The sequence below is a fragment of the Musa acuminata genome, chromosome BXJ1-5 (assembly GCF_036884655.1).
Source record: "Musa acuminata AAA Group cultivar baxijiao chromosome BXJ1-5, Cavendish_Baxijiao_AAA, whole genome shotgun sequence".
In the NCBI taxonomy this organism is placed as follows: domain Eukaryota; kingdom Viridiplantae; phylum Streptophyta; class Magnoliopsida; order Zingiberales; family Musaceae; genus Musa; species Musa acuminata.
The window spans coordinates 42,567,698-42,594,020 of NC_088331.1; the positions used below are offsets into that span (position 1 = coordinate 42,567,698).

Sequence of the window (26,323 nt, forward strand, 5' to 3'; positions counted from 1 at the left end):
GGATAGATTATAAATAAATATATAAAGCATATAATTGGACTCCTAATTAGAGTTTAACTTAATGTTGACACATTCTCTCTTAAATTAAACTAAAAGAATATTATTGACATGTTGCATCATTCCTTGGAATCTTTGGAAAACTGAGTGATGCTGTAAAAAATGATCATCCATATACAATAAGCTCGATCGATTTGTGCTTTGATCCGCGACAACATTTTTAATTTTACATTATCACATATTTTAATGTTCTAACGCTAATCTTTCATTGCAAAATCACAGTAATATGCAAAAATCTTGAACATCTTCTTTATGGAAAATATTACCAAACAAATTTACCTGGCTTTATGGATTATCGTGTTCAACAATTAATGTCGATAAAATCTTCATCTAAATGATCTTGAACTACAAATAGCTTATCTGGCTTTATGTATTCTTCACATTACGAGGTTTAAAAAATATATATATTTGCTCTTCCATTTTCTTGGAAGTAAAATGTTTTATTAGAATGCTGAGTATCAGTGAAAATGATTGAAAAACATCAAAGTTAATACAGAGAAAGGTAGATACAGTAGAACCTCCACCTTCTTCTTCTCGCTCTCCTTCTTATCCCCTCCTCATCGTCATTTACTTCCTCACTCTCCTTCTCTACCTCTTCACTCTTCTCCTTATCCTTCGCCATATCCTACTCAATCTACATATCCTCCTCTCCTTATTCATCGTCATTTCCACCTTCTTCTCTCACTCGTTCAAATAACTTATCCCAAAACATATGACTTTCGATACAAAATGATCCTAAATTTATTATAAAATAAAAATTGTATAATTCATGTTAAAATTATATTTTATTATGATTATAAAAGTTTAAGATGCTTCGGTTGAAATTGACCTGTCTATACTCGAAAATGAATTGAATTACACTCATTCACAAATCTACCAAAAAAATCAAAAATTACCAAGAAGAGAAAAAGTTATAAAAATTCATGTTAGAATAATAATCAAGTATGATCATGAAAGATTGAGACCGGAAGTTGACATTATTACACTAAAAAATAAAATAAAATATTCTCATTTAAATTTCATCCTCATCTTTGAATTTGTAATTATTTATCCAAAATTTATCATAAAATAGAAAAAAAAAATAGATTCTATGATAATATAATGTTCTAATAGAATTATAAAAGTTTAAGATTGTTTGGTCAAAATTAACCTTGCTGTAATAAAAAATAAATAAATTATACTCGTTTATAAAACTTACCCAAAAACATGCAAAATTCGATAATTATCCTAAAATTATTTTTAAAAAACTCAACTAAAATCCTTGTTAGAATCCATTCTATTGGAGTTGTGAAAGTTTTAGATCGTTTAGTAGACATTGATCCCATTACTCTCGAAAATAGACTAAAATATACTTGTTTTAAAGACCTATATAATTAATTGTCCTAAAATCATAAAACAAATCCTCTAAAAACCTTGTTAAATACATGTTCTAGTACTAGTATAAAAATTTGAGATAATTTTGATAAAAGTTGACCCATTACACTCATAAATAAATTGAAATACCCTCGTATATAAAACATATCCAAGAACATGCGAATTTTGGTACAAAATGATATTAAATTCATCATAAAATGAAATAATAAATGCAATCTTTGTTAGAATCATGTTCAAACACAAAAGCTTGAGATGGTTTGGTAAAAGTTGACTTTGTTAAACTTGAAAATAAATGAAATTACACTCGCTTACTAGGTTTGTAGAGTCCAATGTATTTTAGTTCAAAATCATGTGTATCTGACCCATCTAAGATTATAACACTTCATTTATATTTGAACTTTAGAGAATCTTAACAATATTAATTTTTTTAAAATTTTAAAATATTTTTGAAGGAGGAAGAAGAGAAGGAGGAGAGAAAAGAGGAGGTGGTGGAGGTTGAGGATAAGACAGAATGGAAGAAGGAAGAGAAAATAGATAAGGAGGAGTAAATGGAGGAGGAGATACTTTCTTTTGAACCAAACCCTTTAAAAAAAAAATGAAAAGTATATTTTATAGTGAAAATCAATTATTTAATAAAATGAGTGAGGTCATACCTATTAATTCATGAAAAAGGGCTAAATTCTGAATAAAGGGCACTATCTATCTGGTAGAGAGCTTTTTCCAGTAAATTGTGTAGAATGAAACAAAGAGAGAGAGAGAGAGAAGCATAATAATAGTATTAGAAAAGCGAGGTAATATAAATCTTTAAATCCGAGCATGCATGATTTGATTGTGTTTACGCGACTACATGTTTAGGCAAACTACATGGCTATGGAAGGTTTGCCCACGCAAGATTGAGTTAGAATATGCTCGTAAAATATCTTGACATACGAAGGACCACTCTCCATCTTTTTTATACGACAGTAGAGCATAGTAAGAAGGCAAACAAGAATCATACTGCCTCATCTGATCCCACTGCATTGGCTTCGACGCGGGAGCGGCATATGGGGCAGGTGGAGTGCGACGCAAACCACATGTCGATGCAGGCAACATGGAATTTGTGGTTGCATCCCGGAAGTAGTCTCCCTTTCTCGCCAGTCTCGAACTCTGTCAAGCACACGGCGCACTCCAGCCTTTCGTCGTCAGCGGCCATGACGTACACGAAGATCGGCAACGTCGACAGAACATCGCTGTTGAGCCTGGCGGTGGTGGGCAGGGAGATCTCGGTAGGGTTATCAAAGGAAAAAGCAGCCGTGATGGTTCCATTTGAGCGCCGAGACATACAGTAGTAGATCCGACAGAGGATGTACAACACGAAGACGATGAGACCAACGTTGAAGACGGTGACTAGAGGATCCAGAAGGCGCCAATTTTCATCGCTGAGCCAGGTGGAGGTGCCTGTACCAGAAGCCGAGACGCTTGGGCTCGTTTGGTTCAGACCAGCCATCTTCTTCTTCCTACCCTGCGGTTTTGCTTATAGAACTAACTTTATAGGGGGAAGAAGAAGAAGAAGAAGAAGAAGAAGAAGAGAGGAGTTATATATTAGATATTTAGGGTGGTAATTAATTGGTTCAGAGGTGATATGGAAGTGTCACAGGCATCCATGCAGCTGCAACAAGATGCATTTCCTTTTCATCTTTGGCAAATGTGACATTGTTGGTAGAGCAATGCAGGCAGCTAATTCTCGGTCAGAAACATCGAAAAATTTTAATCTCCACCTTGGTCGAATATGTTATATTATTCTTCTTCTAATAAGATCATGCATAGGTTTCAAAATAGACAGGCTCTAAACTGGAAAGAAAGAGTAGGATGAATGGTTTCCTACAATACTTTCATGAGAACCTTAACACAGATTTGACATGCAACGAATGGATGAATTGACAGTCGTCTATCAGTGGGAGGACTTGGTTTTCGTAGGGTACAAAAACACATCCTATTGGAATTGCATTGGATCTATGGGTCCAACCAGAAAAATAAAGAAGAAATATAAAAAAGCAACTGGATTTATCAGATAATTGATGGACTAAGTTCAGACAAGCAAGATTTTTTTTTGTCCAATCTTAGAAAAAAAATGCAAACACTTGTGCAAAATTTAAAATCATTAAAATAATAAATTTTCATTGCCTTATTCTCTTGTGCTTTACCATTGATATTAAATTACTTTAATATTTATACCTTCTAAAAATTAAAATATCATTATTAATTTAGTTTTACAAGGGATAAAAAGAAATCATATAAGAAAATGAGTGTTTTTGGTGAAGATGAGATTATTGAATCTTGTCACTAGTGTTATGAGTTAGGATATTTGGTATCATATTTATCATATAAGGTTTCATATCCTCGACCAGTTGTAAGTGAATCTAAAACATTATCACCAAACTAATATTGTAAGTGTTAGTTTGATAAATTATAATATTGATTAACTGGATTGATATTTCTCTAATTAGCTATCATAAATGTTTTAAGATATATATATATATATATATATATATATATATATATATATATATATATATATATATATATATATATATGATCAAGAGCACTAAGAGGGGGGGGTGAATTAGTGCAGCGGAAAACTTTCGACGATTAAAACTGCATTCGTATGATAAAAGCGATTTTGGTAAGAAAGCTGATTCGTAAATCATTTTAACTTGCAAAGATATAAAGGTAATTTGCAGTTATGTTGGAAATCAGAATGTAAGCGCAAACTGAAATATGATATTCGTATGATAAAATTGATTTCCGTCTTAACACCGATTCGGAAAATACTTAACTATGAAACACGTTCGTAAATGAGCAGAAGGCAGTAAGCTACTGAGGAGGTTTGCAATAAAGATAAGATGCTCAAAGTAAATACAAACCGAGATTTAGAATGGTTCGGTCAATCTTGACCTATATCCACTTTTGGCTTCCTTCACCGACGAGGTCACCGACGTCCACTAGAGGCCTTCCTTCAATAGGCGAAGGCCAACCATCCTTTTACAGTTTCACCCATTTTGACGGGCTTAGGAGACAACCTTTACAGAATTTCTCTCCTCTCTTGAAAGCTCAAAACTTGGAAGAAGAGAGGGAGGAGAACTTCTAGCCTTTATAACACTTTTGAGCTCTAAAAATCACAGAGTAAGATCAAACTTTCGGTGCTTTTGGGGTGCCCTTTCATTGCTGAAACAGTGGGGTATTTATAGGCCCTAAACCAGTTTGAATTCCGAGCTCAAATCTGTCATCTCCCGAAATTCCGGGGTCTAGCGGTTGCATCGCCTGGCAGAGCTCGGAGAATGAGCCTCTAGGCGGTGCCACCTCCTGTCAGGGGCGGTTGCAACTCTTGGCAGAGCTTGGAGACTGAGCCTCTGGGCGGTGCCACCTCCTGTTAGGGGCGGTTGCACCGTCCAATCTCGCTCGGAGACTGAGCCCAGATGATTCCATCGCCTGACTGGGGCAGTTGCACCGCCTAGTCTCGCTCGAAGACTAAGCTCAGGTGGTGCCACCACCTAACCTGGGCGGTTGCACCGCCCAGCTTTCCTGGGAAACCATCTAAAACATTATCACCAAACTAATACGGCAAGTGTTGGTTTGATAAATTATAATATTGATTAACTAGATTGATATTTCTCTAATTAGTTATCATAAATATTTTAGTGTATATATATATATATATATATATATATATATATATATATATATATATATATATATATATATATATATATGTTTTTGCATTCACTTTTCCAATTGAATTAGTTGGTTGTCATGTTGATGAGACCAGACCTGAACCAGATTGGACTCATATGTTCTCTAGATCAACCAATTAGCTCGACAAGCCCTTAATCCCTATATAAGAGAAAATGGGCTCTGATTGAGCCAAGAATGGTAACTTATCGACAACTAATATTAACATGGAGTGGATATTTCTATGATTTCCAAACCTGAAAAGGTATCAAACATATTATGCCAATTAGCTCCACTCACTCTACCTATCAAAAATTTAAATAATGATGAGTCTAAATGAAACTGATTATGGATAACATATATATGATTTGACACCAATTTAACCCAAAAGCTTAGGTTTTTAGGTTGTAAGTCAATCTCAATATATATAACCTAACTCTTTTAATCCTTAAAATTATACAACTATTCTTTTAGTCCATCTCACACAGGAATATTTCTCCTGAAATCTTCTATATTCATATGTGGGCTAATTATCTTCTCATTATTGTTTAGGGTTCAAACTTAGTTTTTTTCTTTTATCATGCTAGAGGTGGTTCACTCATCCATGTCTACATATCATAGTGTGGCACATATTCATTTAGTCAAATCTAAAGCTTGACTTTTGCTCAATCTTTCATTTCTTTCTTTTTGTTCAATCAAATCATAGATTACCTTTGGCTATCAAGATCATCTTGGCTTTTTTTATTATTATTTTGATTCATTTAAAGCAAATTGTATTTAACTATATGCTGATAGCATATAGGAATTGAATAATGTTGAGTCTGAGTAAAACGAATAATGTTTAACATATATTAGATTTGACATTAGTTCAACTCAAAAGCCTAAGCTTGGTTCCATATTTCTCATCCAAATTATATTTGGATGACTAAAATATTACATGATGTTAGAGTGGTAAACTGAATACTCTGACTTCAACTATGATTAGAATTTCTGAACTAAAATTCTATATAATCATAAAATTTAATTTAATATTCCAACATTGGAAATATAAAGAGTTCAAAGTTACTTCGAGAAGATTTTGATTGTCCAAGCTGTAAGCTAACTTGGATTCAAACTAGTTCTTCTTCCAACCGATCTCAAGATAAAATCTTTGAGTCAAATATCTAAACCCTATAAAATCAATCGGAGTATTCTTGATAATGCTTCTCTGATGCTTAAGTTGATAATCTAGTCGGTCAAATTGGATTGAGATTATTATATCTTACATATACCTATGATCATTTTTTTTTTTTTTTTTTTTATAGTGGGTGCTTGCGGTTTGTTACACAAATGAAAACAATAATGAAAACGTAAAAACTAGTCATAATTGTTATTCACTAACATCAAACCATTATATCCATCTGATATGCTTTTATAGCGTTTTTATACTGCATTATATTGCTTTTTATGATACTAAGAAAATACTACATAGTAGTAGAAAAACACTATAAACATAATATTTTATATTATATTTAATATTTTCTTAGTATTATTAAAAATACTACAACATAGTATAAAAAGAATGTAACTGAACCGATCAATAGAAAAAGTGAGGAAAAAAGCATTAGGGAAAAAAGAGCTCTCTTAGAGAATTTTGAAAATGAGGATAGAGGAAAACTAAAAAAGAGAGGTTTTTTTTTTTTTTTTTTTTTTTTACAATTTTCCTATTAACTAATTTAAATAAATAAAATTAAAATTTTTCGAATTAAAATATTAATAAATTCATAATCATTAATAAAAAATGATAAATTATGAATATTTCAAAGAAAATTATAAAAAATAATGTCATGTCTTTAATGTATAATACGATTCCAAATGATATATATTTTTATTTTATTAATTAAATCAAATTTAATTTTATAATTTTATTGGAATGAGGGTTGATACGAATCAATTAAAAAGAATTTTAAAATAAAAGAAAAAATTAATATTTATGAAAAAAAGATACTATCGGATAAAAATAAATAAGGGGTACCATCCGATTAAAAAAATAATAGTAAAAATACTTTTTCATAAATTGTCCTAAAGTCATGGGCTTATTTGAAATAGTCCATATATGAAAGCATATTGTAGTTATTTTTCGCTTTATGATAATACTGCTCTCGTAGATTTTTGTGCCATTCTATCATAGCATTGCTTCAATTTCCTTTTAATGGTGCTTTTGCTAGTTGTAGGCTTTTATCCACATTGATACCATGATATGATTTGAGAATCTCGAACCTAAATAGAAAAATCTTTGGATATTAGGGTATTCGAGGATTAGTATTAGAATATTGTTCTACTGGACAATATGTAATATATAATATTTAGGATATTAGGGTCTGCGCGGGCGCCTTCACTTGGGCTCTGCTTAGGGTCGCGCAGTTGACCTCAAGGGCTTGCCTAACCCAATTTGAAACCTGATTGAAGCAGATTTAGCTTGAGTGGAACCCAAATGTTACCATTGGTTCAACCAAGCCATATCCCGTCCCCAATCCCGCAAGGCGAGCCCGATGGTGTGAGAAACCCTATTCTCGATCACTTCGCCTCGTTGTCGTCCTCGCCTCGCTTCCCCGCCTCCTCGTCTCCTGCGGCCATAGCTCCTCGTCGCTGCTTCCGCTTCAGTGATGATTCCGGCCACTCCTTCCAGCATCCGTGCACAAAGCAGCCCTCCATTAGTGGCGGTACCTCCTCTTCCTCTCTCTCACTCCCGGCTTTGTGCCTTGCGCCTCTCTCTCTCCCTCTCATCCCCCGTCGTCGTCCCCGTCGAGCCTCCTTGACGCCCCCTCCCTTCTCCTCCTCCGTGCTTATTCCCCCTTCCCTCCCGATATCTCTCTCCCTCCTCCTTTGTAGCCGTCCCGTCGAGCCTCCTCGATACCCCCTCCCCAAGCTCCTTCCCTCCTGCTGCTCTTCCTCCGCCATCGCTCCCCCCTACCGAGCATCCCCGATAGCCCCCTCCTCCTTCCCTCCTCCTCCTTCATGTTTCTCCCCCCTCCCCCCTCTCCTTCCCTCCCGCTGTCGCTCTCCCTCTTTCTCCTTCTCATCCATTGTCTTCCCCAAACCTTCTTGACAGCTTCCCTCCCTCTCCATCCTGCTCCTCCTCCTCCTTGCTTTTACACTTGACAACCCTAGTGGCTGACATCCACAGTTCCTCACCCCCTCTCTCTGCTTCTCCTAGCTCTCTCTCTCTCTCTCTCTCTCTCTCTCTCTCTCTCTCTCTCTCTCTCTTCTTTCTTCTCGACAGTCCCGTACGATCTCTCTTGAATTTAATAGTAATATTAATTATTAATAATAGTTAATTTTTGTTAATTATAGCTTATGAATTATTTAAAGAATTGAATTTGTTATTAGTATTTTGAGTGCCATTGCAGTGTTAGCATTTTGAATATGATCCAAATGCAGTTTTAGGATTGTTATTTCTATTGGTAGATTTGGACAATGTAGTATTTTAATGCTTTATAAATGGTTAAATGAATTTACTTTGATGTTTTAGTGGTGATTTTTCTCCTTGAATATAGTTTTTATAATTTTTATATTGACATGCGTCTTGCTTCGTTGGGTGAGTACCTAGTGCCTCGGTCGTTTTGGAACCTTGACACCTTTTTAGCATGTACTTGCCTTTAACAACACTATGTTATATTTTCTAGTAAATACTAATCGCTTGAACAGAAGCTGGATTTCTTTGATCTGTAAATAATCCAAGTAGAGTATTCCTATTCGCATCAGGGCTACAAAATAACTAAGAAGGTTACAAAGTGTTATCCCAAATAAAATACATTTATTTCCCATGTACTTTTTCAAGTTTCAAGAGAATAAGGATTCATAAAACTAAAGTAAATCAGACCTAACATAAAAAGCTCATCTTGGATAAAACTTGGCATACATAAGCTTCTGAAGCATGGCTATACAGATTTGTTGTGTCCTGATTTAGCTGGCAGGAGCCTTTTTTGGATTAGGATTAGCAGAGTCAATGGCAAATATTTTGAAAATTGGTTATTTTGAAATTTATGGATGGAGCCAGTCAGAAATGGGCTGGACAGGAAGCTGTCAGGTTTTATCAGTTCCAAACAATCTTTTGCCTAAATGATCAGCAGTTGAGAAATTAGTCAAAATTTATTTCATTTTGTATATTGCAGTCTGAATAGGTTAAGATTGGTCAATCTTGCACAAACATGGTTCATATTGGTGTATTCAATCAATCTTAGCCAATTGATTTACCACCTGGTATGTCATTCGGTATGCTTTACCTTTCCAGTCTGGTAGGTTTCCAGGATCAGTACTATATCAAGATTTAAATGCTTGATATAGAGTGCAAAATATAATAAAATATGCTATCAACTAAAGAAGCAGGTTTCTAGACCTGTTCCAAGGGCATTTTTTCCTTTTCAGCTTGCAGCAGTACTTGCTACCCCTTGTTGCACATGCTTCCACAGATCGTTTACATGAGGTGGATATTCATTTGTACTTCACTTGGACTTCAGTTCTTTATATTTAGGAACTTCACCTACAACCATATTTTTCTGCAATTTATAGAAAACTTTCACATTATCTTCCACATTCTCTTTATCTCCTCCACATCTTCAATTTTATGAAGCTTTCTGAAAATATAACTTTTTCAACATTAGAACCCAATTATTCGAAATAGTCCTCCAGGTGTGAAGGCACATTGTAGTATTGCTTCCCTTTTTGGTTAATACTAGTACCATTCATTATTGTATGGTTATAGCCGATCAATAATTTGCTTCATTTTGCTTTAATGGTGCTTTTGCTCATTATAGGATTTATTCACTTTGACACTATGTTATGACCTCAGAATCTTGAACCTCACGGGAATACAGTTTTGGTGGTTATGGTAATGGCTTATTGAGTATGCTGCCTGCCACTTAGAGTATTAATATTATAACATTGTTCCACTAGACAACATGTAATATCCAATGTTTAGGATATTGAGATTGAAAAGGATGGCGAAGTAGAAGCCATGGACAGGAATAAATCCAAAGAAAGGAAGAACAATTAAAGAGGAACAGCATTGTTCACTTGGATGCAATATTTACTGGTGAATAATAGCCACCCAAACAGTGGCCGGATTTCTTTCATTTGTGTATAATTCAATCAAAGTATTTTTATTCACATCAGGAATACCAAAAAAAAGGAAGGTACTACAGTTTTATCTCAATAAAAATACATTTAATTCCCTTGTGGCCTTTCCCAAAAATTTACAAATGCACCTTTTTTAAGTTTCAAGAGAAAAACGACTTAAAAACCTAAACTAACTCAAACCTAACATAATAGGCTACAATTCATCTTAGATAAAATTTGGAATACATTAGTTCCTATGTAAGGCTTAGCAAATTAGTTGAACCCTGATTATGCTGGCAGAAACTCTTTTTGGATTGGGATTAGCAAAGTCAACTTTCCTACATCAGTACTCTATTGAGATTTAGATCATTGATATAGAGCATAAAAAATAAAAGAAAAGGGTTATCAACTGAAGAGGCAGGACTCTAGACCTGTTCAACTAAGAGCACTTATTCCTTTTCAACACGAAGCAGGACTTGGCAACTCCTTGTTGCAAACTCTTCCATAGATTGTGTAAATGTGGTGCATATTTATTTGTACTTCTGATTGAACTTCAGTTCTTAAGATTTAGAAACTTCTACTACAACCATGTCTTTCTGCAATTGATCGAAACCATTTGAATTAGCTTCCACTTCTCTTTATCTCATTCATATCTTCAATTTTAGGAAGCTGTGAACATATTAACTTCTTTAATATTAGAACCCAATTATTTGAAATGGTCGTCCAGGTATGAGAGCATGTTGTACTTTTGGTTCTCTTATGGTGATACTATTTTCATGCATTGACACCATTCTAGCCTGTCATAGCATTGCTTCAATTTCCCTTTAGTGGTGCTTTTGCTCATTGTAGATTCTCTTCACTTTGATACCATGACATGACCTAAGAATCTCGAACCTCACAGGAATAGTGCTTTGGAGGTCATGGTGATGGCTCGTTAAGTACATTACCTCCCACTAGAGTGTTAGTATCCACCAGGCCACGTATAATTTTTGATGTTTTGGATAGTGGGAGTAAAAAGGATGGTGAAGCAGAAGCCATGGAGAGGAATAAAACCAGAGGGAAGAAGAACAACTGAAGAGGAACTCGTATAGGCGTATTATTTGTTGGTGAATAACAATTGCTCAGTAGCTAGATTTCTTTCATTTGTAAATAATCCAAACATAGTATTTCTATTCACATTTAGAGTACGAAAAGAATATGAAAGGTAACTGGGTGTTATCACAATTAAATTTTTATTTAATTCCCTATCTTTTCAAGTTTCGAGAGGACTCAGAAACCTAAACTAACTCAAACCAAACATAATAAGCTACAAATCATCTTATATAATATTTGGAAGATCTCAGCTTTTAAAACTTGGCTTGACATATCAGTTGAACACTTTTTCTGGTAGCAGGAACCTTTTTTTGGATTGGGATTAGCAGAGTCAATGTCATATATCTTTAAAAAATGGGTGTTCTTAAATTTATGAATGGAGCTAGTAAAAATGGGTGGGGTAGGAAATTGTCAGGATTGATCAGTTCGAGGCAATTCTTTTGCCAAAATGATCAAGAGTTGAGAGATTAGTTGAAATTAATTTATTTAGTCTGATTAATTTCTATTTAAATTGATTTGAATAGGTCAAAGATTGGTCAAATCCTGCACAAACAGAGTATTTTATACACATTGGTCAATTAATTAATTTTAGGCAATTGAGTGCATTTGAAGTGGAAAAGAGAAGAAGCAGGATCGGATGAGAAAATAGTTCAATATCTTCTGCCTTTTCATTGTGGTTGACCTTCCTCTAGAATTTCCTGTCTTGGGCTTATAAGACCTTATCTTATATGGGACTTTCCATCTTTGATTTACTTTTTGATTATAATGATCAAGGCCATATATGCAACTCTCAGTTTTGTGCATAATATTACTTTGACCTTTATTTTCTGACGATAAGGCCAAATAGTTTCCATTTATCCTAATATCTTTTGGAAAAAATCGTGAACCTTAGATGATTTAGTATGTTGCTAATTTTGCATTTTTCTTAGCTTAGATTTTTCTTATTGTTCTTTTGTATGTTTTCTTCTTTCGTTTTTCTTTTATCTTCAACAGTAAAATTAGCTATTTGCTTGAAATGCAAATCTGCACATCTGATTTGTCAATTGGGGCTAATTTCTGTTGGATCCCTAACCAAAATCGTTTTGCATGTCTCAGCCTGATTCTTGATTCCATTTCTTGGCATCTTACATAATAGTCTTTGCATCTTTGTGATAGTAGGTGCTTTGTCTTGTGCAGAAACACACTTTCCAGTTCCTGTTCATTTTTTCATGATTGAGAATGGCTTAATCATTTTTCTATCTATTTTAGCTGAAAACTATTCCTTTATTTATCTTATAGCAGCAGTTCCTTTAATTTTAGCTGAAGACTATTCTTTTATTTATTTTACATAATAGTCTTTGCATCTTTGTTATAGTAGGTGCTTTGTCTTATGCAGAAACACTCTCCGATTCCTGTGCTTTTTTTCATGATCGAGAATGACTTATCATTTTTTCATCTATTTAGCTGAAGACTATTCCTTTATTTATCTCATAGCAGCAATTTTTCTGTTTTATTATTCTGTATTTTCTTGATTTTGCATTCTTGGTTGTTTTTATAGCCAATTATGAGACTGCAAAAGATATCAGATGAAAATTTGTCAAGTTTTTGGATTATTGGTATCCAGGAGGGTTTTCCCACAGGTCAAGAATTCAATCCTCCAGTAAAGCCTTGTGTGCATTTCTCACCTATGTGATTTTAAATATATGTTTTTAAAAACAGATGTAAATGGCTAGATTCATCTTAAACAAAAAGTTGACCTAAGAAGTCCAAAGAACATAAATTAAAACTTCTTTCATTTTAAAAACTGTAGAACAGAAAAGTGGTTTCAGAACTTCTGTTGTGCTTTTAAACTACTCTGACAACTTGAAAGCATCATTGTTTTATGATATTGACTTGCTTCTCTTGGTTGTGCTTCTGCAAACTTAGACCAGAAGGCTTAAAGATGTGGAAATAAGCTTTCCAATTGTTTATGGTACTATAGCATTTTGGCTTGGAAAGAAGGCCACTGAGTAAGTCTTTGCTCTTCTCTTAGTCTTTTATTTTCTTTTAGCTGTAGCTATTGCTACAGCTTGTCTTCTAGGAAGATTAATATGTGATATTTGCTATTTCACATCTGAGTCACAACATCTAAAATTAACTCACTCCATTGCATCTTGTAGGTACAATTCACACAAATGGACTGTTTATGTTCGTGGGGCAACAAATGAGGATTTAAGTGTGATAGTTAAGCGTGCTGTGTTTCAACTGCACTCTAGTTTCAACAACCCAACTAGGGTTGTAGAATCAGCACCTTTTGAACTTTCTGAGTCTGGATGGGGTGAATTTGAAATAGCAATTACACTCTTTTTCCACAGTGATGTATGTGACAAACAACTGGACCTGTAAGTCCTTTCAGAAACTTATTTAATCTTCTTATGATTATTAATTTTGCCTGCTAATGAATAAACATGTCATAATTATTCATAGATATCACCAGCTAAAATTGTTTCCCGAAGAGGATAGTGGGCCCCAGTCAATCAAAAAGCCTGTTGTTGCGGAAACATATGATGAAATAGTTTTCTCTGAGCCTTCAGAGGCCTTCTTTGCACGAGTACAGAACCATCCCGCTGCAATTGTTCCAAGGCTACCTTCTGGCCTAAACTTGCCAGCTCCTGGTATATTGTGATTCTGTTGTTCGCCTTCTTTGTCATGCTTTCTTATGATTTAAAGTTTAACTAATTTTTCTGTAGGTCCTATTGATCATGTCAACGAGAAGAAAAGAAGTGATACCAAGGATCATCCATTCAGTCAGTGGTTTTTGAATTTTTCAGAGGCAGATGAGCTGTTGAAACTTGCAGCTGCTCGCCAACAGGTGTGCATAAGGCTCATTTTTTACTCATCTTTTCATAGTTTGCTCGTCTGTGCATTTTTGACATCTTATTATCTATTTTGCACCTCCATAAATATTGATTGTCTCTAAAATATACTCTCATGATATAGCAGGACTAGGCAGGTGTTTTTAAGACAGGCTTATGTTGGTTGTTTTCTTTCACTATTTTGTTTCCTGTTACTAAAACATGATGAAGAAAGGCCTCTTTAATTTTTATGATAACAAATAATGGATGTTACATTGTGGAAAGTGTTAACTGTAATGCCTTCAAGGTTTTTGAATTTCTTGGTCGGTTGACTGCTGACTCTGCAATCACATTCTTCAAAATTCCTATTAAGTTAACAAAAAAACCACTAGACTGAAGGCTGTCGATGGAAAATATGTAAAAAAAGAACTGCTGGAACAGGACCAAGTCTTATGAGCTTTTTTTCTTGGTACAGGTACAGGCCCACATAGCAAAGCTGAGGAGACAGTTGAGTATGATTGATGGTTTGCCTCAACAGTCGAAGGCTGCCTCTGGACAGTAGGTCATTTCAAATTTAGTTAGGTAGGAACTTACGGATGATATAAATGTAGTTAAACCATATGTAAACAGCATTTATTTTCTGTAACAACTTGCCGATGCGGTTGCTTGATCGCATGCAAAAAGACCTGGTTTTTAATATATTGTAAGACTTTATGGTATTAATCGAGTTTCCTGTATAAGCCAAACATGTTTCAGGCAATTGATTTGCCAATTAGAAACAAATACTGCATGCAATGGAAGAGTACGTGCAGCACGCACTGGACCAGCATATGGATAGCAGACCACAGGATTCCTTGTTTATACTAGGTGCATGTTCACTTGGTTGTGGTCTTGCATTCTGTATTTGATTGATTAGATATGAGCATGCTTGTTTACTTGAAAATTTTCAAATTGTCATGACACTCCTGAGACCTTTCTTTCCAGTTCTAAAGCTTTGGACCCAAGGGAGAACAAATCGACTTCATACCAAGGTTGGAAATTTTCATTTTCTCTCATTTATTATGAACATTTTGTAGGCAGCAGGCATTATTAGTGATCATTTAGATGATGACGGGGACTAGAAAGGTGGAATGCCATCTTATTGGTCCAGGTATGTCATCTCTGATATTTCTGCGATATATTGCTATTTTTATTTTGATTCATTTTTATCCTTTGGATAACTGCTGCAACTATGAGCAGATTCTGGCGTGCAATGACAAACAGATCTTGTTTATACTACTAGGGTGGGAATAGGGAGAGAAAAGATAAAAGAGGCATGTGATTATTTTCTATTACACTAGTAAAATATAAAGCAAGTCTGGCAGGATCACATGAACTAATTTCCAACAACTTTAGGTTTACATCATACAAACTATTCCTGTTCTGATTATTACAATTAAAAAAAATTAAGTAGGAAGAAATACATATTAGTCGAGGTTTGATTTGGTTTAGATTTTGCAATTATGCTAGCATGTCCCTTGGAGACGACTACCATATAAAGGTAGTTTACTTCATATTTAGCTGGCACATCAGTCCAAAAGCAGGGATCTAAATTTTAACATCCAACTTGACAAATATTTGTTCGTTTCAATCGGTATGATAATCGAATTTGAAGCATTAGACATGCTCTGAAAGAGAAGCCAAAACAATGGCTGAAAGGATATCACACATGTTTAGTGAATATCTTGAAGCAAATTTTTGACATATATCCTAATGCATCATCATCTCCCACGTTTTGGTGACGAAAAAGACGTGATTGATTCACTCAATAAAAAGATTAAACTTTATCCTGTAATTTGTTGCTACACTACTTGAAATTGGCTTCCTATAATGTCTTCAATGTCTGATTCATTTTGGTGTCGTTGCACTTCAAAATTTATTTTTGCACTTAAATTTTATCGTAAAATCATTGTGTTATTATAATCAGTCCACTTTGATAAACAAAAATCATTCATATTTTTGGTAACCGATACTTCAAAAGAATAGCGACTTGTTGGGACGTCACCATTAATCATTGTTATTATTGTAAGATACTAAAAGAAAATAATAATTAAATGTAACTCTAAACTAGAAGCATAAAAAACTCACATAATAATAGTTCCACATGAAAATTCACATAAATTACTTCACAAATTGGTATATTGCATTGGTGCTCGTGCTCGTAAATGAACTTTGTAATTTGATGTGTATCACCTCCATGAGCAATTATCATCCATCAATAATGGTCAATCTTTTATCGTGGTTTAAGCTTGTAACTTTCATATACTTGAATTTTTATTTCAAAACTCCTTATAACATATTCTTGCAAAGCTCTTTTAAACTCTAAAATATCTTTAAATACCTACAAAATGTGAAGTACTTATCTATCAAATATCATAAACAAATTAATATGAACATATTATACATTTCGTAATTTTTGACCTGTCCAATGTATAGTTGATTGATGGTAAATTCATCTTCATCTGGATAGAGAAAGCTAAAGCATTATGTTGAAGTCATCTTCTTCCATGGCCTTATCAGAGGTTTTCATACATATATGGATTAAATTTGATAAGCTTACTAACAACATCATGAGCATAAAATATATTATGATCTATGCCTTCAACTTCTTTTACTATTCTCTACTAAAGCATTAAGGTTGAAGTCATTATACATTATTCTCTACTAAAGCATTATACATTTCATAATTTCTGACTTATCCAATGTATAGTTCATCGAAGATAAGTTCATCTTCATCTGGAGAGAGCTAAAGTATTAAATTTAAAGTCACTTTTTCCATAACCCTATCCTTCAAGAAGTGTTTAAACATATATGGATTAAATTTGATAAGCTCACCGACAATATAATGGGCATCAAATATATCACTATTTTTGTTTCTTCAACTCCTTTTACCATTCTTGCTCAACACACTCTTCTTCTAATATCTCATAACTATGTATATTATCATTCATTACAAATATCTTGTTTAAATCAAAGTTATTAAGTTTAAAGATGTGCAGAAAAAGATCTTTCAATTTGATCTTGTAACTTATCACTCCTTATAAAAACAAAGTTTGATATTTAAAGTTGTGTCGAGGTAGATCGTTTAATTTGGTTGGGTATTGGATGACTACTTCCCAAACTTCTAATTCTAGTATCAATAAAGGTGATGTTTCATTGAAACAATTTATCTCATATAGAAAAATAAATATATTATTTGAAAGAGGATCAACGTTGTCGTAAGCGATATATATTTAAATAACATTCAAAAGTAATAATACCAAATTAGAAAGATATATTTATCGAATATTATATTTTTCTGTATTACGATAAATGATTCGATGATGCTCCATATGATAGGCCAATGCGGTTGGCGCTTTAGTGACACGGTAAAGAATGATGTTAAGGCTTCAATGACACTATAAATACTTCATTAATATAATGGTCAATCATGTAGTAATTCAACGAGGTTCTGCAAAGCTATACAAGGTTACAATGACAAACCTTTGATCACCGAGGCTCCGCAAGGCTTCACCTACAGTGATGGTGACCAACAAGAACGAGGATGTCAGTGATGACCACCTCCTAAGATGTTGGCAATGACTAGACTATAGTTCCATTGCCCCACTAATCATCAAGGCTAAATAGATGGTTTTGTTGATGGTGACAATGATAAAGACTAGTTGGAAGGAGAGCGGTGGTGATCGTTGATCATCAAAGCTCAATCGACGGTTATCGCAACGATAACAAGCAAGAAGGCGGAGGATGACGATGATCAACAAGGTGGCTGATCACGATGACCAATTGATGACAACTAGACTATGGCTCGGTTGCCTCGCTAATCAGCTTGAGTTAGTTGACGACCACGATGATGGTGATTAGTGGGAAGGCAATGGTGACCTCTTGCCCCATTAGCGATGATGATTGCAACCACCGAGACTCAACAGGAAGGTGATGATGACCTTCTACCCTATTAGTGATGGTGACTACAACCTCCTCAAGGCTGGACGAGAAGGCGACATGGCTTGTTGGTGATGGCAATTGCGACCATTAAGGCTCAATGAAAAGGTGATGGCCAAGGCTCGTTCCACCGATAAGTATAACCAATGGTAAGAAGTATCACAACATCATTATTATTGCATTTATTAAACGAGATAGCCCAAGGTAATTTGGAATAAAAGAATGGGCAACCTAAATTGGATCAAGTCAAATTATTAGTCTTGTTTGTCTCAAACAAACTAGAAATAAACAAATAAATCGGATAAATAAACATTTACTCTCTATTTCATTTTATAGAGGATATTATGATAAAAAAAGAATAAAATTAATAATGCTGGAGTTGTACATAATAAAATAATGTATATTTTAAAAATATCAATAATAATGGGGTTATCAAAAGAGAAGCTATGAATAATAAACTTTCATATATATATATATATATATATATATATATATATATATATATATATATATATATATATATTATTCTAAAGGATTTTAATATATTTTCTTTTTCTGCATCTCATCGGTGCGGCTTTGGATATGTTTAAAAGGAACCAGATATCTCCCAGTTCTTCGACAAAGCTTCCGGATCTAACTCTCCCTTCCTCCTTCCGCCAATAAGGCGAACTGGTTTCTGGGGTTTCCTTCTCTTCTCTTCTCCATCGGCCCTTTCCCTTTCGATCCGCTCTTTTGGTTTTGGACGTCTCTCAGGGCTTCTTTGTGCTCGATTTTCCCGCTGGATCTCGCCTCCCGGGTGAGTGTTCCTTTCACTCGAATGCTCCTGCATTTTGATTGTATTGCGAATGCGGTCCCTTTTTTTTCGGATCCTGGCAGCGGATTTTGATCCACTGTGAGGGTTCTGTCGTTCTTTTCATAGTGTTCCTGGATCAGTTCATTGATTGCATGCCGGTGCGTTCTCTTGGAGGTTCTTTATACTCGCCGAATGGATCTTCGTGATGGTGGAGTTCATGGTTTTCTGTTCTATGGCTGGGACTCGTGGATCCGCGCCTTGCCGACGCAATCCTTTTCTGGTCGTGGGCTTTTTGGCCTGTTGTGTTTCTTTGTGATCTATTAATTAGTGCCTTGTGTGCTTTAAATGAGAATATTAGGATGATAACTAGGTTGTCATTAGTGGTCGGTTAGGCAATTTGGTTAGGATGATAACAGCCTAATTGGTTAGGCTGTCATTAGATTTTGTCCCGCTTATAAGCTGATGTTTTGTTGCAGTAGCTTATCTTTCTTACTTCTTGTGTGTTCTCTTGCTGGATTTTTTTTTTTCTCGTTCCAGTATGGCATTTGATAAATTCTTTTTTGTTTATACTGAGAAATCTTTTGCTGGTGGATAATTAGATTTGTTCTGTTCTCGCAGATCATCTTTTCTTCAAGAAGGTATCTTCAAACCTGTCATTCCTCTTCGACAATTCAGTATCAGCCAGGAAGGAAAAATATCAGAGGCTTGTTGGAGTTTCAGATCACTGAATTCTGGAGACTCGCTGCGCTATTTGTAGCTTTCTGTCGGTTTTTGATATGTTTCACTATGTAGATTAAAAGGTGCCACCATAAGGTCCTTGGAGAATTTTAAAATATCTAGCGTCCCTTACTGGAGCCCTATTTTCAAGATGATGAAGGGAAGAGATGGAGGCGAAAAGAAACACTTGTTCCTATCATTGTGTCTTGCAGTTCTGGTTCTAGTTGTTTTGGTTCTGTACTATGGATCTTTCTTTGGTCCTCAGGGTCAGGATGCTAACTCTGCTTTGGAGTTTGGTGGTAAAATTAAGAGATCAATTGGTTGGTCTAATGATGGTAATGAAGAGGTAGGCAAATCAGAAGAGCCCATTATCAGTCAGGAGGATGGAGATTACAATCTTACACCAAAAAGCTTTCCTGTAAGTGCATTTTGAGCTAGCCATCTGTCTTTCTAATCATCAACGAATCTACAAACTCCAGTTGATTTGTTCTGCTCTTCTAAAGGTCTGTGATGATCGACATTCGGAGCTCATTCCCTGCCTGGATCGAAATCTTATTTACCAAACAAAACTTAAGCTGGATTTGTCTTTGATGGAGCATTACGAGAGACATTGCCCACAACCTGAGAGGTGCTACAACTGCTTGATTCCCCCACCACCTGGCTACAAGGTTGGATATGGAATACCAACAACAAAGATGCCCTTGAACTTGTTCATTCTTTATCCTTTGCATAAGTGGACCATATTTTGTTCTCTTAGGCTTCGAATAAATGCTTTGTCATTATCGTTCTGTAGGTTCCAATAAAGTGGCCAAGGAGCCGAGATGAAGTTTGGCAAGTAAATATTCCCCACACACACCTTGCACATGAGAAGTCTGACCAGAACTGGATGGTTGTCAAGGGAGACAAGATTGTTTTTCCTGGAGGTGGCACTCATTTTCATTATGGAGCTGATAAATATATTTCACACCTTGCAAATGTAAGTTTTCTTTAAACTTGTGATTAATGACATGTAAAACAGAAATGCAGATTGAGTCATTTTAATTTATTAAATTGTTACAGATTTCAAAAATTTACATAATTTTCCAATTCAGGTGCCTTTTTTTTTTTTTTTTTTTCCTTTTTGATTGTTTTCAGGTTTTCTATTTTATTGAATTCCTTGATGCGTTTAGTAGTTCAGCTTTAAATTAAAAAAAATGTTCTTTTTTTGGACCACAGATGCTTAATTTCAAAAATAACATCTTAAACAATGAGGGAAATATCCGGACGGTTTTTGATGTTGGCTGTGGAGTTGCTAGCTTTGGAGGATATCTTTTGTCATCTGATATCATAGCAATGTCTCTAGCACCAAATGATGTTCATCAAAATCAGATCCAATTTGCACTTGAGAGGGGAATTCCTGCTTACCTAGGTGTATTGGGGACAAAGAGACTTCCTTATCCGAGCAGATCTTTTGAATTTGCACATTGTTCTCGGTGTCGAATTGATTGGCTTCAAAGAGATGGGATTCTTCTTCTTGAGTTAGACAGGTTGCTTAGGCCGGGAGGCTATTTTGCTTATTCATCTCCTGAAGCATATGCTCAAGATGAAGAGGACCTCAGGATATGGAAGGAGATGAGTGCACTGGTTGAGCAGATGTGTTGGAAGATTGCTGCCAAAAGGAACCAAACTGTTATATGGGTCAAACCTCTGACAAATGATTGTTATATGAAGAGAGAACCAGGAACTCGACCACCTCTATGCAGATCTGATGATGATCCTGATGCTGTTTGGGGTGTTCCAATGGAGGCTTGTATTACTCCTTACTCTGAACGTGAGTGATCATCTCGTGTGGTCTATTATTATTTTTCTATCCTCTAACGTAATTTGAGTTCTTCTTGAGGCTTTCTTTGTTACTTTGTCTTATAGGATCTGTGCACCTTTTATTTTTATCGTGTTTTGGTTTTGGTCTTCAGTAGGGCTGTACTTGACTTTTGCACAACAAATTTTCTACAAAATAAAGCATCACGCTTTTACATTTATGAATAATCTAAGATATGTTGTGATTAGCCTATGCTGTCTGAGAATATATGACAGGCTTTACAATACAGTCAGATTTTGTTGATTCTGGAACCATGCACCAAGTGGTGACCAACAAATTGGTCTGCAAGTGTTGGAAAATGTGATTAATGTAATTGAATATTTTGTTTCCTATTGTCTACTGGGCAGGCATTTTACGGTACACATCACATATATTATAAGGTGATTTAGCAAGTATTTGTTGTTTCCAGGCTTGCGTTGTTTTCTTTTTGCTCCTCTTGAATGTGGCATTGGAAACCATGGTCGTTATAAGCTTTATCATAAATGTTGTACAATATTTAAACAAATGTTTACTACTTTAGTCTATTACAGAATCAGCCTTATAATGGCCCCACATTATATTATAAAAAAAAAACTCATACTTGTTTGTAAAACCTTTGAATGGAAGAGTTTGTAAAATTTTTTGCTTAATCCTAATTCTGTATACAAAGTTGTATGCAAAATATTATCCACCATCTGATCTTTTTTGTTTGATAAAATGTATTGGTGATGCTAAAATTGTGTCACCAGATTGAACTTAGACAAGGTCACTTGGTGACAAAAATTACCTTATTCAGTATATTTGTTTTCTTTAGAAGGTTAAGGATTAATTGTTGTCCTCTTCAGCTCTTAATATCATTACCTTTCTGTTTTACCTGTGATGGACAGCAAAAATTTCAACAACAGCGGTAGGTAGCAAATACAATGGTTCAAGTGGATAGCCAACACAATAGCAGCAAAATATCTTTTGTTTCATGATGTATCATCATGAGCATAGAGTGACAGTATGATGCTGGTTTGGATCATATCAAATTGATACTTCAAACTAAGCTCAAAAGGTTTATCACATTAATAAGTGTGTTAAAAACAACTTGATATCTCAAAATGTGAATTGGAAAAAATCAAACTGCACATACTTAGAACCTTTTTTGCTAGTGAGTAGTTTATCTTCTTTCCTGATTATAAGTTATTTCCCCACCAACCTCTTAAAAGTTGTAGAATAGTTGCACTTCCCATTGGCATAAATTTCTATCTCGTCATTGTTATTCTGTTTCACACCATTTTGATCGAATAATTAACCTGTAAGGTGACTGGAAAAGATTCTGTACTTTTGTCTTGAATGTTGAAGAAATATATGTTTTATGAGTCTTGTTAACTCTTGGTATCCAAATGCTCGTTAGATAATGAATTTAAATATTAGTACATAATCTTATTACTCCAAAATCTTTAGAGAAAATATATGGTGGCTTTTTAGTTTCATTGTTTCTGATAAAGAACTTAGCTATTCCTACATAGTCTTGTTACTTCAAAGTTTTTAACAATAAGTCTGGTTTTGACAAATTTTCCTTTTTGCAGAGAACCAAAGAGATGGAGGAAGTGGATTGGCTCCTTGGCCATCTCGCTTAATTACCCCACCTCCACGCCTTGCTGACCTTGGTATTTCGAAAGACATGTTTGAAAAGGACATGGTAAATAACATTGTGTATCATTTGTGACTTCCAATTATTAATGGTTGCAATTTGATATGCTTCTAGGTGCAACTACAATTATGAAAGTGCAACATACAAATGATCTTTGAAGCAGTAGAATTTGTTTTCTGATATACACATAATTCACAGGAAATTTGGCAACAGAGAGTTGAGAATTACTGGAGCCTCTTTAGTGCAAAGATACGGCCAAATACGCTGAGAAACTTGATGGATATGAATGCTAACATGGGATCATTTGCTGCTGCACTCAAAGATGAGCCTGTTTGGGTTATGAATGTTGTACCAGAAGATGGACCAAACACCCTCAAGATTATTTATGACAGAGGACTGATAGGCACTGTGCATGACTGGTAAGCTTCTGTTGCTGATATAAAGCGGTTGCTTTGGACTATGGATTTTATGACCATTTAGTAAAGACCTAGATTTAACTGGTTTTGTATTATTCCTAATTTCCTACATCTATCTTTGCTAATAGTCGTTGGTGGTAAAGGTGCTTTGAAAAGTTTATCTGCTAGTTTATTACTAGGTTTCTGCTTTTAGCTACCTGATTTCATTTGAATCATGCTTGATAGCCTCAAAATGCAGATATCTTGCAGGAATGAATTTTGGAAACTGAGCCAAGTAATTTCACTAAGCATACATGCATGCCATTTTCATGTTAGAGTGCCTTCTTTGGAATTTCTGGTGTTCCAACTGAGAATAACTTTCAAGTGTTCTTTCTTGGTTTCTATGTAATAATGTATTCTTCAAGCAACTGAACTCTATCTACCACAGCCCATTCTGTATGCTTGTGTAATGTCAGAATGACCTATAGATTGATTGGTTTCTGAGTGTTTCTCAGCTACTATAGGGCAACTTCAAAGAATGAGCTAATTTTTGGAGTTAAAAAATGACTGCACTAGTAGCCTCGGTTAATCTTTATTGGCAACTTATTGCCTCTCTCTGCTTTGACTTTTCCTTCTGAAGCTGAAATGTGTAAAATTCTTTCACTATTTTGTTTTAATTATTTCATAATGTTCCCCAGTATCTACTATTTTTCTTGTGTTTTCTATCCAGCACCCCCTCATTCGAAGCTAAAATTATTCTGAAGAACTTCCTGGAATTTGTTCTTATTTGATTTTGTTCACATCTTCTGTAACCCAATGTAATGATTGAACCGTTCCTTAGGTTGTCATTGCCTTAGTTCAAAGGTTGCTAATATATGTCATGCTGATTTTGCATGTATATTTGAGGTTTTTATTGTTAAAATGAAATCCATTTTAATTGCTGAATATAGCAAGAAAAGAACTAGGTCCACATCATGGAATGTTCATATTTCATGGATTTGTCATTTTTCCTACTTCACTTCCTCTTTGCTGTTGTTTATGGTGGCTGGCCTTGATACTTTGGGGAAGCCATTGTGCAACATTGTCTCTGTATTTGTCCAGAAGATCGATAGTACAGTCAATAACATGTGCGGATGTCCTGAACAAAGCAGTGAACTCAGTTGCATCTCTATGTGAAGAACTTGTTTTTTCTTTGATTTTTTTTTTTTTACTGATCATCCTCAAATCTCAACAGGTGTGAGGCATTTTCAACATACCCTCGAACTTATGATCTCCTTCATGCTTGGACTGTTTTTTCTGACATCCAGAAGAAAGGGTGCAGTGCTGAAGACCTGCTTATTGAGATGGATCGAATCCTAAGGCCAAATGGTTTTGTAATTGTCCGGGACAGGAGGCCAGTCGTGGAGTTCATCAAGAAGTATCTTACAGCAGTGCACTGGGAATCAGTGGCTGTTGTGGATGCTGAATCCAATTCAGATTTGGAGGACAGAGAAGTCATTCTTTTGATACAGAAAAAGATGTGGCTGATAGATGGAAGCACCAAGGAGTCGGCATAAAACACTAAAACTCTGTGGAATTTGGCCAAACATGATTCACATTGGAAGTTGAGACATTACAGCTTGTCATTGTTGTCGTGTGAGTCAACTTTTTGTGTTTTTTTCGTGGATCAACAGCTAAAATTATTTTAGAGCGTTTTTTTTTAAACATTACAAAATGCTGAACAGCTTACTCCCAAGATTGTAAGTGTGGTTGTATAGCATACTGGACATGCAATTGTAATCTTATGGTATGCCACCCCACCGTGCCCTACTTGAAACGCATTTATGGCTGTGTTGTCGGTGATGCATGCAGCATAAATGTGACGCCAACTGCTAGCTGTTTCCAATGTCCCAAAGCCAACACCATTCCTGTCGTATCTTTTCCCTTACAGGGTGGAACAGACTTGTCTCTTTAGCAAACAGAGCTCATTTTTCTCGACTACTTTATTGGCAGGCGCAATGAGAAAGGCATGCCACTTTACTCTGATACTAGATCTGTTTTAGATAACAAAAGAATAATACAAATGAACAGGACAAGAAAACTCTTAGACACACTGTAGGTTCTGTTCTTGGGATATATCATCCTTTAAATAGAGCAAGTGCCTTCCCCAACGGTGTAAACAGTGTGTTTTATCGGAGTGTTAGACTTTTTTTTTTTTTGAGCTTTTGAATAATATTTATTGAGTCTATTTAATTTAATTATAATCGAATAGAGATTTATTTAATAATTATTTATTATTAAGAGTCCAAGATGAATTCTAGGTAAAATTTTATAAATAATAATGTAATCTTTTCTTTAAATCAATTAATCAATCAGTTAATCAATGAAATGTTATTTCAGGAACTGATCATTATCATTCCCTTCTCTTCTTTCTTTAATGATAAGATCTTAAGGTATTATCATTTGGTATTAGAGTAACGATAAGACTTTTGAGTCTTATAACAGGTAAAACGGTTGTCGTTGCAAAAGACATTGCCATTGGGCTGTTTGTTAGTATTGAGATTAAAACTAGACAATACAAAGATGGAGGAGTGCATGCAAGTATGCCCTCCAAAAAGATTTGAGACACCTCATTCAGGGAGTTCCTTTCAGCTAGAGTTGGGACCTTCACCGGTCTAAAAAGTAAAGGCATTGTGAAGTCTGGCTGGCACATGGCATGCACTTCTATGAAGTATCATGTTATGCAGCAAAAGACGAATGAACGGAAGGAATCTCATATTTATAGCGCACCCTTTTTGTTTTAATTGCCAACTCCCACCATATAAAATTCTGATTGAGGTTGTG

The 26,323-nt window shown here is 35.0% G+C and overlaps 3 protein-coding genes across 4 annotated transcripts; 2 read left to right on the forward strand and 1 right to left on the reverse strand.

Annotated features, from left to right (window-relative positions):
- Positions 1 to 2,422: 2,422 nt before the first annotated feature.
- On the reverse strand, positions 2,423 to 2,917 carry LOC135673983 (RING-H2 finger protein ATL2-like). The gene has a single exon (XM_065183389.1). The coding sequence runs from the start codon at positions 2,915 to 2,917 to the stop codon at positions 2,423 to 2,425; it is 495 nt and encodes a 164-aa protein (XP_065039461.1).
- Positions 2,918 to 7,669: 4,752 nt separating this feature from the next.
- On the forward strand, positions 7,670 to 14,887 carry LOC135674384 (transcription initiation factor TFIID subunit 14b-like). 2 transcript variants are annotated; one of them, XM_065184180.1, is made up of 6 exons: positions 7,670 to 7,841; positions 13,234 to 13,316; positions 13,467 to 13,688; positions 13,774 to 13,961; positions 14,037 to 14,158; positions 14,617 to 14,887. In XM_065184180.1, the coding sequence occupies exons 1-6, from the start codon at positions 7,785 to 7,787 to the stop codon at positions 14,701 to 14,703; spliced, it is 759 nt and encodes a 252-aa protein (XP_065040252.1). In that variant the 5' UTR covers positions 7,670 to 7,784; the 3' UTR covers positions 14,704 to 14,887. The 2 variants fall into 2 exon arrangements, with proteins under 2 accessions (XP_065040252.1, XP_065040253.1); XM_065184181.1 differs by lacking the exon at positions 7,670 to 7,841 and adding an exon at positions 12,750 to 12,947.
- A 3,816-nt stretch (positions 14,888 to 18,703) lies between these two features.
- LOC135674385 (probable methyltransferase PMT3) lies at positions 18,704 to 25,309 on the forward strand. The gene is made up of 8 exons (XM_065184182.1): positions 18,704 to 18,915; positions 19,531 to 20,047; positions 20,133 to 20,297; positions 20,423 to 20,605; positions 20,845 to 21,439; positions 23,041 to 23,153; positions 23,304 to 23,524; positions 24,735 to 25,309. The coding sequence occupies exons 2-8, from the start codon at positions 19,781 to 19,783 to the stop codon at positions 25,054 to 25,056; spliced, it is 1,866 nt and encodes a 621-aa protein (XP_065040254.1). The 5' UTR covers positions 18,704 to 18,915; positions 19,531 to 19,780; the 3' UTR covers positions 25,057 to 25,309.
- Positions 25,310 to 26,323: the final 1,014 nt, after the last annotated feature.